The sequence below is a fragment of the Palaemon carinicauda genome, chromosome 23 (assembly GCF_036898095.1).
Source record: "Palaemon carinicauda isolate YSFRI2023 chromosome 23, ASM3689809v2, whole genome shotgun sequence".
Lineage (NCBI taxonomy): Eukaryota > Metazoa > Arthropoda > Malacostraca > Decapoda > Palaemonidae > Palaemon > Palaemon carinicauda.
This window is the reverse complement of record NC_090747.1, coordinates 58,089,875-58,103,865: the sequence shown is the minus strand read 5'-3', so window position 1 is coordinate 58,103,865 and position 13,991 is coordinate 58,089,875. Positions and strand designations below refer to the sequence as shown.

The 13,991-nt window shown below is 36.3% G+C and overlaps 1 protein-coding gene across 1 annotated transcript; it reads left to right on the top strand.

The window, feature by feature from the left end:
- Positions 1-11,155: 11,155 nt before the first annotated feature.
- On the top strand, positions 11,156-12,105 carry LOC137616935 (piggyBac transposable element-derived protein 4-like; the record flags this gene model as incomplete). Its single annotated transcript, XM_068346808.1, has 1 exon — positions 11,156-12,105. A coding segment is annotated over one exon (927 nt), but the record flags the coding sequence as incomplete, so codon positions are not given.
- Positions 12,106-13,991: the final 1,886 nt, after the last annotated feature.

Sequence of the window (13,991 nt, the reverse complement as noted above, 5' to 3'; positions counted from 1 at the left end):
TGAAGTAATTAATCATATTTTATACAACACTCTCAAAAAAATTTAATAAACTTGAATTTGTATGTCATAAATTAAGAGGATTAACATAAATGATTAATTGGGCCATTACATCTGGAAAATGTAGGCCAACAAGCCCACCGGGTCTGAATAAAGAGTTGTACCATAGACGTTGAATGTAGAATGTTAGTCATTCTTTTACTTCCCAGGTCAAAGCATGAGGGAGGTTGAAGCATTGGGGGATTTCAAGGGGGGAGAGGCAACCTGGATCTGGGCGATCTAGATGACAGATATCACGTAGTAAAAGGATACCACCTATTTCCTTGAGGAAGCACCTGACCCCCTCAGAGACGGGTGCCATAAAAAACTCACCCTTAGAAGTAGAGTGAAGGGAATTGGGAGCGGAACATGGCTGCGTGCCCCTCTTACCACTGGGGGATGAGTACGCCCATATGAAACTCAACTAAGAGTAATGTTTGCCTTAGACATTTAACGTGAGGCAATTAATATATGTACCCCCTCCCTCATGCTTGATTTGGCTAGAAATTAAGATTGTAACGTTCATTTAATAAGTCAGAATTGGGACTTGAGATAAATTTATATTCTACTGATGGAAGAATATTATAGGTAACTCGGTCCAAGTCCGTTCTCCCAGACTATTTCTGTAATTTACAAATTAGTCAATTGTTTACTCCCATTATGCTCATTTTACGATAAAACTGTTCTAGTAATTTGAAAGTCAGCGAGATACTTATATTTCCTTCGTTGTGTAATCAAAAAAAATTTAGAGATATGATTAAGTTGAACTTGAAAATCATTTATTCAATTTGAAGAAGATTTCTGCTCATGTTTCTGTGAAAACCAACTTAGACCAAAAATCCTATTACGATGTGAAAGTCGTCTAATTCTCCTCCTCTTTTCATTTGTCACACAGTGATATACATTACTTTTTTTTTTAATTTAGATATCATTTTTATTACCCTCATCATGTAATGTTTATAATTGTCACCCATTACAGTAAATGCAGAAATCTAATTTGTTCATCTACACCACTGAGAGAGAGAGAGAGAGAGAGAGAGAGAGAGAGAGAGAGAGAGAGAGATAACATTTGTCTTTAGGGGAATAAAGAATTGTTGAGGAGGCACTAAAGATAACACAAGTAGCCATTTACCACAATTACTTTCATTTTACTTGAATTTACCTTCAATATGAGAGGAATCCCAAATAAAGGGTTAAGTCTTTTATAGAAAGGATACGGGAAGTAGAAAATGACATACGGCCATAATCTATTCTTGCAACATTTAGACAAGTATTTCTCGAGCCAACAAATAAAAGACTAAAGAGAATAATTTTTTCATAATCATCCTCATCTCCTACGGCTACTGACGCAAATATCCTCGATTATATTTCACCAGTCATCTCTATCATGAGATTTTGAATCAATACTTCTCCATCATCATCTCATACTTCACGCTTCATAGTCCAAAGATATATAGGCCTGGGTGTTCTAACTCTCCTAGTGCCCTCTGAAGACTAGTTAAGATTTTGGTGAACTATTCTCTCTTTGAGAATGCGAAGATTATGCCCAAACCTTTTCCATCAACCCCTCACCATGATCTCATCCACAAATGGCCTTCGTGAAATCTCTCTTATGATTTAAACTTTTAGTCCTTTTCTAGCTTTTTAACTCCCAATAATCTTCTGATGGGTTTGTTCTTAAAACTACAGAATCTGTTAAATGAAAATGAAGTAAGACAAGAAATAAGAGTTACGGACAAGCCTCTACAGATTGTTAATTAATATCGGTAGTAGGTTGTCTAGGGCACCAATCACTCATTAACATACTACCATTAGAGAGTTATTGGGTCCTTTGCCACGCCAGACAGTATTACATTGGACCCTTTTCTCTGGTCACGGTTCATTCACCCTTTGCCTACACATACATCAAATAGTCTGGAATATTCTTTACACATTCTCCACTGTCCCTATACACGTGATAACACTGAGATTACCAAACAATGATTCTTCACACAAGCGGTTAACTACTGTAATGTAATTGTTCAGTGACCACTTTCCTCTTGGTAAGGGTACAAGACTCTTTACTTATGGTAAGTAGCTCTTCTAAGAGAAGGGCACTCCGAAATCAAAGCATTGTTTCTTTGTGTTAGGTACTCTCTTACTAAAGGGTAAAAACGGGCAAAATATTCTATCTATTTTTTTTCTTTTTTGAGTTTATAGAAGAAATGTTTTTTTTTTTTAATGTTGTTACTGTTCTTAGAATATTTAATTTTCCCTTGTTTCCATTCTTTACTGGACTGCTTATAGCATCTTGCTTTTCTAACTAGGGTTGTAGCTTAGCAAGTAATAATAATAGTAATATCTATAATTACTTTTGTCAGGCAATAAGTATTTCTCCAAGACACGAGACCAAAACTGAAAGAGGGATTAACATTGGATGGCAAGCATTTGGTAAACATAATGAGAGTATGAAATGTAAAATGCCACTCTCTGTAAAAAGAAAAGTACTTGATGAGATGGTCCTACCTGTATCAACTTTTGCATCAGAAACTGGGAGCCTTACAAAAACTTGAGAATGTAAGCTAGTTGCAATTCAAGGAGCTATGGAAAGAATAATGATGGGAATAACACTAAAAGACAGAAAAGGAGCAACATGGATAAGAGAGCAAACTAAATTAGAGTATATTCTAACAAAATGTACGACAGACAATAGATGGACATCAAGAATAACAAAATGTTTCCCTCAAGATTGTAAAAGAAGCTGAAGAAAGTTTACTAGCATGGGCCAGCAGAGGAAGACCATGAGGAGATATGTATGTATATATATAATATATATATAATAGATATATTCTTACACACACACACACATATATATATATATATATATATGTATATATATATACATATATATATATATATATATATATTCATACATATATATATAAATAAATAAATATATATATATATATATATACATATATATATATATATGTATATATACATATATATATATATATATATATATCATATATATATTTTTATAAATATTTATATATATATATATATATATATACATATATATATATATATATATATATGTGTATATATATATATATATATATACACACACACATTCAACTATACATGCCTGTGATGACGGTCTATTAAGCATAACACCATGATGCCAACCTACTCAACCTACATAGTATGTTAAAACTCGCAACACAAAAGCACAACAACCACCTTGTGGACAATGGTAAAGCATTCTAGACAAGCTATAAAATGTCTATAGTAGCCAGTAAGCAAGGAGTCAGCAGGGACTCGTGTCTATACCTGTATCTAACAAACGTGTACTTTCCGTAGGAAGATCACCTCTCTGACTACCATCCGATTTATTTTCTAGTTTATCGAAGGAATTACATATTAATCAAGTAATAAACGCACGTGAGTTTATTCAAACATAGAATCTAGTCAGTATTTTTAGATTCCATCAAAGAAATGTTTATTTCACTAAAACTTAATTATTATTAGAAAACCATACAGAAATGGCGCCCAACGTCATGGTCGACATACGTCATTTGGGCCTAGTTGTCAGGTCTTAATTTCTTTTCTTACTATGCCCATAAGATTGAAAAAACATTTCTTGATATAAAGGAGGCTTGAATCCATTTTACTTAATTAGGTCAGTGTCTCAAACTCTGGTGGTTTCAGTATAACATTAATCAGAAGTCTAGTTCATTAGTTATGTTAACAATGAGCGTGTTATAGGCCTTGGAATAGTTAATAGTAATAGGAAAACTTTTTCTTCACTATTCTTCTTTCCTTTAGTAGTCCGGTCTACCTCCCAATATTGTAGCCACCCATTAAACTTTCTCTCCCACACTTTACGTTTTCTTTATCATCGGGCGAACTGTTTTAAATCAACTAAATTTGTTGACAATACTGTACATCTTGTGATGTCATTGCGTAAAAGCGCAAAACAAAAGCCTTATACTGGGGTACGATGGTTCATTCTTCAAACTACATGTTTCGAGATAAATTATTACTTTGCATTTTAATATGATTTTGATTCTGCTGACTTATAAGCAGTTTATTTTATCTCTCAGTAGGGCCTACCTATTCAGGTCTGATTGCATTTGAAATCGATGCCCATCGCCCCAGCCCAATGCTAATTGCTCATTTAAGTTATTATTTTTAGTAAGCCAGAGTAGGTAGGATTATTATGTATGCACATTCCCTTTGAGCTGCCAGATTTTTCTTCATATTTTGCACAAAATCCTGCATCCATACTCCTTGCGATGTTACCTTACCATGCTATAAAGTTCCAATATGGCACCTAAACTGCGTTATTTAACAGACCATGACCCCCACTTGTTTGGAAGCCGAACCTAGATGAACTCACTCGACCTAAGGTACGGTCCATTCGTACAAGAGCCGTAGTTGTAACCGGCTGACCTGCCTGGCCAGTCAATCTGTGCTTATCTGGTTAGTTAGAGAGAAGAAGACGATCATAGGAACTGTGCTAGACATACCCAATCTGCCAAGAAGCAAGGATTCCATAGGTGGGCTAGTGAATGGTGCCACTATCGACTTAACGGCAACTTACCAGCAACAAGCTGTAACAGTCATTAAAGGACAAGGGCTGTCTTTTAAGTAAGGAGTGCAGGTAAAACAACGTGTCCACAGTTTTCCCCTTTTAAACTAGATTAGTTTTTTGTTTAACTTTATTTAGTTTAACTAGCTTTTTACATGTCTCAGGCTGAGTGTATGAGACTTTATGTAAAAAAAATTGTATTTAACATTTGCTTTTAAGACTAGTATAGTCTTGGGTTAAACGACCATGTGTTCGACGACCCCACTTTAATCATTTATTATTGCAAGAGACCTCGCGTTGCACATATTTAAATTGCCTTTTTATCTTGCTCAGTTGCATTTCTTGTATTTTGTTTATTTATTTATTTTATTTATTTTTTATTTTCTATTTTTTTTCTTCGGGAGGGGGGGACGGGGGTGTGTTTGCTTGAAGCTCTGTTGCTTGATGTTGAGATGTCCTAGTCCTACAGAGCGAATTGGTAAAACGTAATTTTAAGGCTTCTTACAAGTAGTTTAGAAAATTAATTTTACCAAGAGAGATTCATTCCACGTATTTACTCTGAAATGGCGGATCTTGTTTACAACCCGAACTTACTGGGTGTTGTTTAATTAATTAACTGTGTAGTTTTATTCGTAGCTTCATAATTTAAGGGCCACGGCTGGAATGCCAATATATGAGGTTATAAGAAGAAAAACAATAGATTCCTAAAAAAAATCACTGAGCTTCGTATGGCAATGGAGATTGCGTGTACGAAATATTTTGTCAAAATTCCTCTTACTTCAACAGGCACAGGGTAATCAGTGAAAGTAACTCAATAAACCATAAACATTGTTCCCTACAAGAAAATGCAGTATTTTTTCTGTTATAGTAAATTTTGATAATTATTACATTTTAATGTAAAATAAATTACACCCTTCAGCTTTCAGTCCTACCGTAACCCTTAGAGAGTATACTGTATGTCTGAGTTTGACCTCTGACAATCAATAATTTTTTTACGCTTTTTTCGTTTTTGGAAAGTATCTTATCATTTCAAAGAGGATAAGACAATTTCAACATCTTTGTAACATAAGGAAGAAGCAAATTTGGTCTATTAAGAGTTCAGAAGAGGGTAATATCGGTAGTGCAGGCAGAGAGAGAGAGAGAGAGAGAGAGAGAGAGAGAGAGAGAGAGAGAGAGAGAGAGAGAGAGAGAAGAGCGGCTGCCTTGCCTCAGAGGAGCCAAAAGAAGCAAGATATTGAGCAAAAGAATCCTTATTTATGATTAAGTTATGAAAAATAACTTTAATTTCTTTCTTTTAATAATATCCAAAAAACAATATAAAACTCACAATAATCATGGTTTATTAATATTGGCTTTGTAAAAATACAAAGAAAGACTTTGAAAATCCGTATCTAAAAATAGTCTCACTTAGTTTTGAATATATAGCATTTTAATTTGGTATATAACTTAGACATACATTATAAAACAAAGAAATTCATATCCAGCAGAAAAATTTCTTTTAGGAAGAAAAATAACTCTTCCTATTATTGGAGGTCTATATAGACTAGTAATCCTAGATCTTAGTAATAATTATCAAGGGATGAGATAGAATTTGAAAAACACTAATTTCCCTGATAAATCGCCATGGCGTCACAAAACAGAAGGTCAGGGACAAAAATCCCAAGAACTTTGTCTTAAATCACCTTATTAATGGTATGAATATCAAAGTCCTGTCTTTAAAAATCGGCATTAGCCGGCCGGCCCCCTGAACAAGCGCAACATTGTTTTAATCTTTATCCCCTGCATAAGGAAAATTTGGTGTTTGTCATCTGTGCGAGGAGATTTAACCTCATTCCCTGTGTGGGGAAACTTGGTTCGTCCTCTTTGTTAGGAAATTGTGTTGTCCTTTTCGTATGGAGATTTTTGTTTATCCTTTACGTGACAATATTTTTTGCTTGTCCTTTGTGCGAGAAGATTTAACTTCGTCCCCTGTGGGGATAAAATTGGTGTGTCCTTTGCGTAAGAAAACTATGTCCAGCCTCAACGAGATGCAACGTTTGTCCTCCGTGTCAGGAGATTTTTTGTTACCTCTTCGTGAGGGAATATATCGATCCTTGTTTGTTTGGATGTGTAGATTCATTTGTTCTTTTCACAAGAAGATTTTTAGTTTTGTCCTTTTTGGCTTGGAAATTTTGTTTTACCTCCAGGTGAGGGAAATTTTATAATGGTTTAGCCTCTACGAAAGTGCCCTTTAACAATTAAATTGCTGCCCTCGTGCACCCATTTATTTTAATTAATCTGCAGTCACCCCAGTGTGCCTGCAACTGTGAAGTCGTATACTACAAGTGGCAAAATCTTTCAATTGTTTTTAATTTTGAACAAAAATATCTGTCACATAAGTCCATGTGCTTTTCAACGGCGTTTTAATCTCTTTATGAGTAGTTTTTTTCCTTATTCATCGCCCTGTGCATATGTAACTCTTTATAGTAAATTCTTTAATGTCCCGTGACCGAGCATTGTCTGCTTTGTTGGACTCAGTTCGATTGAATTTTTGTTTTGTCACTTAAACAATTTTCCCTCTCGTTATGAGTATTTTTTTTAATATTTGATTATCACGCTTGTAGCATTAAAAGCATTTATGTATATGTTCTTCTATTCTGCCATGGAACTTTGAAAATGCAGATATACCCTTTGTTTTCCTGTCGCTGAGTGCGTTCATCACACGTAGTCAGTCCCAGATTACGGACTTTACTTTTAACATAAATAGCTCTCCACTGCCTAAAGCTGATCTGCTCAGCCCAGAGGAGATTGGCGCTTGTCTTAAGGAACAGGAGTTAAAATCAAAATTTGTTTGTGAAAACGCAGACTTAGCACTTCATGCTCTTGCTTCAGTTAATTTTCCGAACATGGGTCCTGTAGCCATGGGACATTTTAAAACTCTCAATTGTAATGTAAGAGATGAACTTTGCAGTTATGAAACCTATTGTAGACGTCATTACGACAATCCTATTTTTAAAGTAAATTATCCCACGTTTATTCCTATTCAAAGAAAATCTAAATTGATTTTAAGTCTAATGACTCATCCTAATTTAATCATTAATCCCAATCGGCTTTGTTCTTCTTCAAAGGCGACACCTTCAGTGAGGTGCCCATTTGTAAATCCCATTAACGTTCCTCTAGTTGACACCCTTATGTCTCAGCAGTCAAGCACAAAGTTCATAATTTTGTATCAGTTTCTCTTCGTCGACATGCACAGTTCAATGCTATATTGCTAGCCTGGCTCAAGATTAGTTAACTTATGTCAGTCCCTCCTGTTCTGTCCTCATTTCCAACCATAAGTCAGCGTTTCATTGACCTTCAACAACTTTGGCTGTACTGCCCTTGACAGTGCGTCCACAGAGGAAATAACATTCGCTGTCTCTATGTGGACCCCCTTAGATGTAGTGATAATTGCTGCCCAACCTGACCATTTGCGTGAAGGCCAGCAAAGGCCTGTATCAGCAAATTCATTCATAAAGCTTGTACCATCCCACAGACCAATGCTCTCTTTGACTAATTTTCATATTCTCAAGCCAGTAACTTCCGCTCCCCCCACGTTGCCGCTAAACTATCCACGTCGTAATTTGAAACCCGCTCTCTCAACGAGCCACATAATCATAACCTTAAGACTTTAGCATTCAGAAAGGAACACTTAGTCCTGACAGCAAATTCAGTGTTTACACACGTAGAATTAGCGCCAAAACTTAGTGTTGGTTCACGATTAACCTTGTTTGAGGACTACGGTACAATGAAAGTTGTAATCGATTATTATCATTTAGTTGTATATGCTGCCACTCTAAGTTTGTTTTAATTTTTGCCAAGTCGGTCAGTGGTATTTCTTGGACAACCCCCTGCTTCAACTTCAAAGTGTAAATTGCTTTTTTTCCTCGATAAGTCATCACATTGTTGCTGTAATATCCCTGACATCCTTAATGCTCCCCTTTCAAATGTTTTCCTTCAAGACAAGATCCAAGACTCTCGCAGTCAGAATTATGATGTCCCCATGGGCCGAGTTTGTCTCGGTTTGTCATTCAAACTAGTGTCAGATAATTGTAGATTATACTCCACAGATCACTTGTCGAATGCAAAATATTCAACACGCCAGTCACTTTATTTGCAAAAACTTTAAATGTTGAACATTGGAGGTCAAACTGGGACTGGGATTCACCACCATAATTTTGGATTTGTCATTGGCCGGACTTGTTGCGTAATCTGAATGTCATTGGCTCCCGTTTTGTATGCTTTATCCTTACCCCTCGAATGGGAAGATTTGTGTACCTGACTTTTAATCATTTGATTACCCTTGCATTGTACATTTAAACTTAACATTGCTCATTTACTTGTCTTAACTTTTCTGTGAAGCATTGCAGCTTTTGTTTTCCCCACATGCACATTCACACATAGCTTTAACTTTAATAATTTTATTCAAATTAACTCTAAGAGCCTTTTGTTACCTTTAAACAGACGTTGATGTGAAGAGCAACTTCACTCTCCATTCATCCAGTAGGTTCATGTCGTTCATAATAACAGGTAGTTTGCATTACATTTGCCGGAACTAACCTGTCTCTCCTTTCTTTCTCCATTCATCCCCAGGGTGTGAAGACTTTTTTTTTCACTTGTCTTCTTTCCTTTAGTAGTTTGGTCTCAACTTCCTAATATTGCAGTTACCCCTGAAACTTCTATTCCCACACATTAAGTTTCCCTCACCGATATATCGGAAGAACTTTTAAATCTACTAAAATGTTGACAATATTGTATGCCATCTTGTGACATCATTGAGTAGAAATGCAAAAAAAGCCCTATATGTGTTGAGATAAGTTATTACACTGGTTTTTAAAAGAATTTTAAAACTGCGGACTTAAAAGCCGCTCATTTTATCTCTCAGTACGTATTTAGGTCTGATTAATTTTAAGATGTATGTCCATTGCTAATTGCTGATTTAAGTTATTAATTTTTAGTAAGCCAGAATAGGGAGGATTATTATGTTTGTATATTCCTTTAGGGCTGCAAGATTTTTCTTTGTATTTTGCACAAAATCTTGCATCCATACTCCTTGCAACTTTACCTTGCCCTGTCCTAAAGGCCCGATATGGCACCTGAACTGCATTATTCTATGGACCATGACCCTCACCTGTTTGGAAGCTGAACTGAGATGAACCCACGTGACCTAAAAGGTTCGTACAAGAGCCATAACTGTAACCGGCTGACCGACCTGGTCAGCCAATCTGAGCATATCCGGCTCATTCCCCCTCTTGAGTCCCACCAAACGAAGGACAGAGAAAAGGATTGCTTGGGTCCTCATAGCATGAGAGAGGGAAGATGATCATAAGAACCGTGCTAGAGATACCCAATCTGACAAAAAGGGAAGATTCCAGGTGTGTACCAATCAAAGGTACAACTATCCAATTAACGGCAAATTACCAGCAACAAGCTGTAACACCCATTTAAGGACAAGGACTGTCTTTCAAGTATGGAGTGCAGGTAAAACCACGTGGCCACCGTTTTCCCTATGTAGACTACATTGGTTTTTCGTTTAACTTTATTTAGTTTAACTAGCTTTTTATATATTTCGGGCTGATTCCATGAGATTTTATGTAACACTTTTGCGTATAACTTTTGCTTTAACCCTGGACAGGTAGCGTGGTGTCAGATTTGGCCGGGAAGCGGCGCAAAAACTCGTTTTTTCGTTTCTGCGCATAGACGCCTTGCAGGCTCTGGCTTGTCTACCCAGGAGCCGTTAGTTGCTCACCAGCTTCATCGCAGGAAACATTCGCCACTTCTCTACTCCGACGCATTCGCCGGATATCGCCCTCCAAAGTTGGAATTGTTGCATATTAGCAACCACGTTACTGTTACAGGAGTATGTCATGCATATGCAAACATTTTGCATTTTACATTACTGTATTATTATTTAGTGAAATAATGTAATTGTGTCTATCGGAACATATCAGTGAATGGTGTAGCTACTTGTAACAATCGCCATTTTGTTTTTAAAGCAGCAAAAATGTGATTTTGAGGCTAATTTCTAATTTTCTATTTTTTCCTGTTTTCAGATTTCAGCATGGCGAAGAAATATCTCAAGGAGGAGGAGTTTTTGGAGCTCCTTTTCGTCAGTAGTGATGAAGAAGAGCCTTTGACCATTACCTTTGATGAAGACACTATCCAAGACGACCTGGTCGACAATGAAACCTTTCTGCGTGAGGAAAACGAGGATCAACTTTTGGCTGCTGAAGAAGCGGAAACAGCGCATGAAGAGAGACGAGATTTTGCTGTCTTGCACGCAGTTCGTCTTGATTCCCTTGTTCCTGTGACTCCTGCAGAATCTCCTGTACCTTCTTCAGTGTAAGTAAAAGGTTATATATATATATATATATATATATATATATATATATATATATATATATATATATATATATATATATATATATATATATATATATATATATATGATAGATAGATATATATATGCAATTTTTAAAAAAAATTTTATAGGTCTAGTTTTGTTTTCTTTATATTTATTGTTTCTTTTATTTTGTTTTCTTTTCTCTTAGGTATGGCATCAAGTTAGTTATGGCATGTGATGCAGACACGTTCTACATGTGCAATGCCATTCCCTACCTGGGCAAGGGAACTACCAATACAAGTACGCCCTTGGGAGAATACTTCACGTTGGAGCTAACCCGACCCTTCAGGAAGGCTGGGCGTATTGTTACGACAGACAACTGGTTTACTTCCCTGCCACTAGCCAAGGCTCTCCGTGAACGTGGGATGCATTTAGTTGGTACTATTCGTCCCAAACCTTACCTGCCTACTGTGTTGCTGACAACGCCCCTGGAATTAGCCGAATCTGTTGCCACGTATAATTACAAGGACAAGGTCACAATTTTGTGCCAACGTGTGAAGCCGACAAAAAGGATCCAGATTCTTTCCACAGTTCATCACAATCCCACAGTTATTGAGGATCATAAAAGTCACATACACATATTTTATAATGCCATAAAGGGAGGAGTTGACACGTTCGATCAGATATGTTCTGCCCTGACCTGCAGCAGGAAGACCTGGAGGTGGCCCGTATGTGTCTTCTATGGGATTATCAATCTTGTTGTAAATAATTCCTTTTTTATCCACCAAAATTTGTCTGACAACACCTTGTATAACAGGAGGCAATTTTCTGCGGAATTGGCCATGGAACTCGCCCATGATGCAGCACTTTCAAGACTCGCAAGCAAGAGGTACCTCCCGAGGGACTTGACTTACCTCATTTGCTCTGTTTTTGTGGTACAAGAGCCCGAAGACGAGAGTCCAGACACTCCAAAACGAAGTGAGAAGCGCAACAGATGCCCTCTCTGCCCTTCTTCTTCTAATGTCAGGACCAAGCTTTTGTGTGGCAAGTGCCATAAGCCTGTTTGTAACTCGCATGTCAACTACACCTGCGACCAGTGCCAACTCACGTAGTAAGTTTCACGAATTATTTTTCTTACCCGTTTATACTTACTAAAAATAATTTTTAACCTTTTTGCTGTCATCTAGGGTCATCATAGATTATTTATTTACCATTTTATTGCATATACATCAATTATTAGTACTCTTTCTAGATATGCCTTTCTTTTACGTCAATTGCGCACGGTACGTGTTACATTTGAACTAAGCTTTTGCCCAGTTTATATTAACTATATATAATTCCTAAGGTTTTGCCATCATCTGGGATCATTGTAGATGACTTTTGCAAAAATTCATCCAAATATAATAAGTATTACCACTATAAATATAGCATTCATTTCACACAAATATTTTGTAGTGATTTAGCGTATACAAAAATTAACCGCTTTTTCTTTTCTTTACAGATCTGGCAGATTTGCTGATATCGGCGATGTTTTTACGTCAAGTTGTGCACACAGGACTCTAGTTGCAGCACACAAGTGGTTTTTTGTTCATTGTTTTATTTTAAAGTGTTCAGTGCAAGTTATTTATGAAAAATTGTATTTTTATACTTATTTTCGTATTTATGTAAGTACAGTGTTATTTTATATTCAGCGTTTTTTTCTCCTACATCAGTAGAAAGTAGACTCTTTAAACTAGTAAACTATAAAAAAAAAAAAAATTGTAAATTGGTATCCTCCCTTTAACGCCCCCAAAAGGGAGCGTAACACATATGACACCACGCTACCTACAAAGGGTGAGTTTGGCCACGCTACCTGTCCAGGGTAGACTAGTACAGTCTTAGGTCAAACGATTATGTGTTCGACCCCACTTTAATAATTTATTATTGCAAGAGACCTCGTATCACACATAATATTAATTGCCTTTTGATATTGCTATGTTGCATTTTTGTTACTTGATTTTTTGTTTTTTTTAACCTCTATTGCTTGATGTTAAGATCTTCGAATTTTCACTGTAAATTTTGTGTAATAGTTTAAGAATATTAGGGTAATTACCCTTTCATATTACTACTTCCTTTTGGATTGGTTATATCAAACATGAATATTTAATCTAGGACAGTACACCCGATCTAATGAATGTGGTAACTCTAAATACTTAAGAGTAAGATTGTATTAGCGAGTAATTTAGTATTGAATCTATATGCTTCAAAGGTAAAAATCCTTATAGTTAACTATTACTTTACAACAATACATCACTGATCCCTCAAATGCCGTTGGGTATGTTAACATAAATGCCTGCCCACCATCTCACTAGGGTCCCTGGGACAGATCTGAAACGGAGCCTAATAGTGTAGATGACTTTAGATTGACAGAGCTAAGATAGATCAGCAATAAATCATTTAGTCACGTGTGACGTTTTTAGGTAAGTGTACGTGACAAGACTATTTCATCAGAGTGAAGAATCGTGAACTGCAGCAGCATAGTTATTGTCAGGGTGCTGTGCCCTCGGGTGTTAGCGCTCCTATCCTATCAAGTCATACAAAGTATATTATCTTAACACTCAACGGAAATTAAACCTAAACCGGCCGTTGCCAATTAATAAATAACACAAAAAAATATGTATTTTCATTATGGCATTCAGTATATAGTGAGTACCGTTTATTGCCGTCAAATCAAATATATTAGTTCTATTTGATTATTCATTACTTCTTAGAAATATAAGGGCATCTATAATATCATCCTTCATACCTAGTTTCCAATAATTAAGACTTTACCTTAACAGAGAGAATGTGCATGGTACACTCACTTAGGAGACAGAAAGTGCAAGATATGAGGTAGCTATCTTGCTTATAATATCTCATGTGAGTGTTCATGTTTTCGTACGTGCAGGGTACAAAGAGAGAAAGATAATTTTTTTCTCTCAAGTAGGAATCTCTGTTTGATCACCTACATGCAAATATTTGCATGTAGATTTGTGTGGCTGT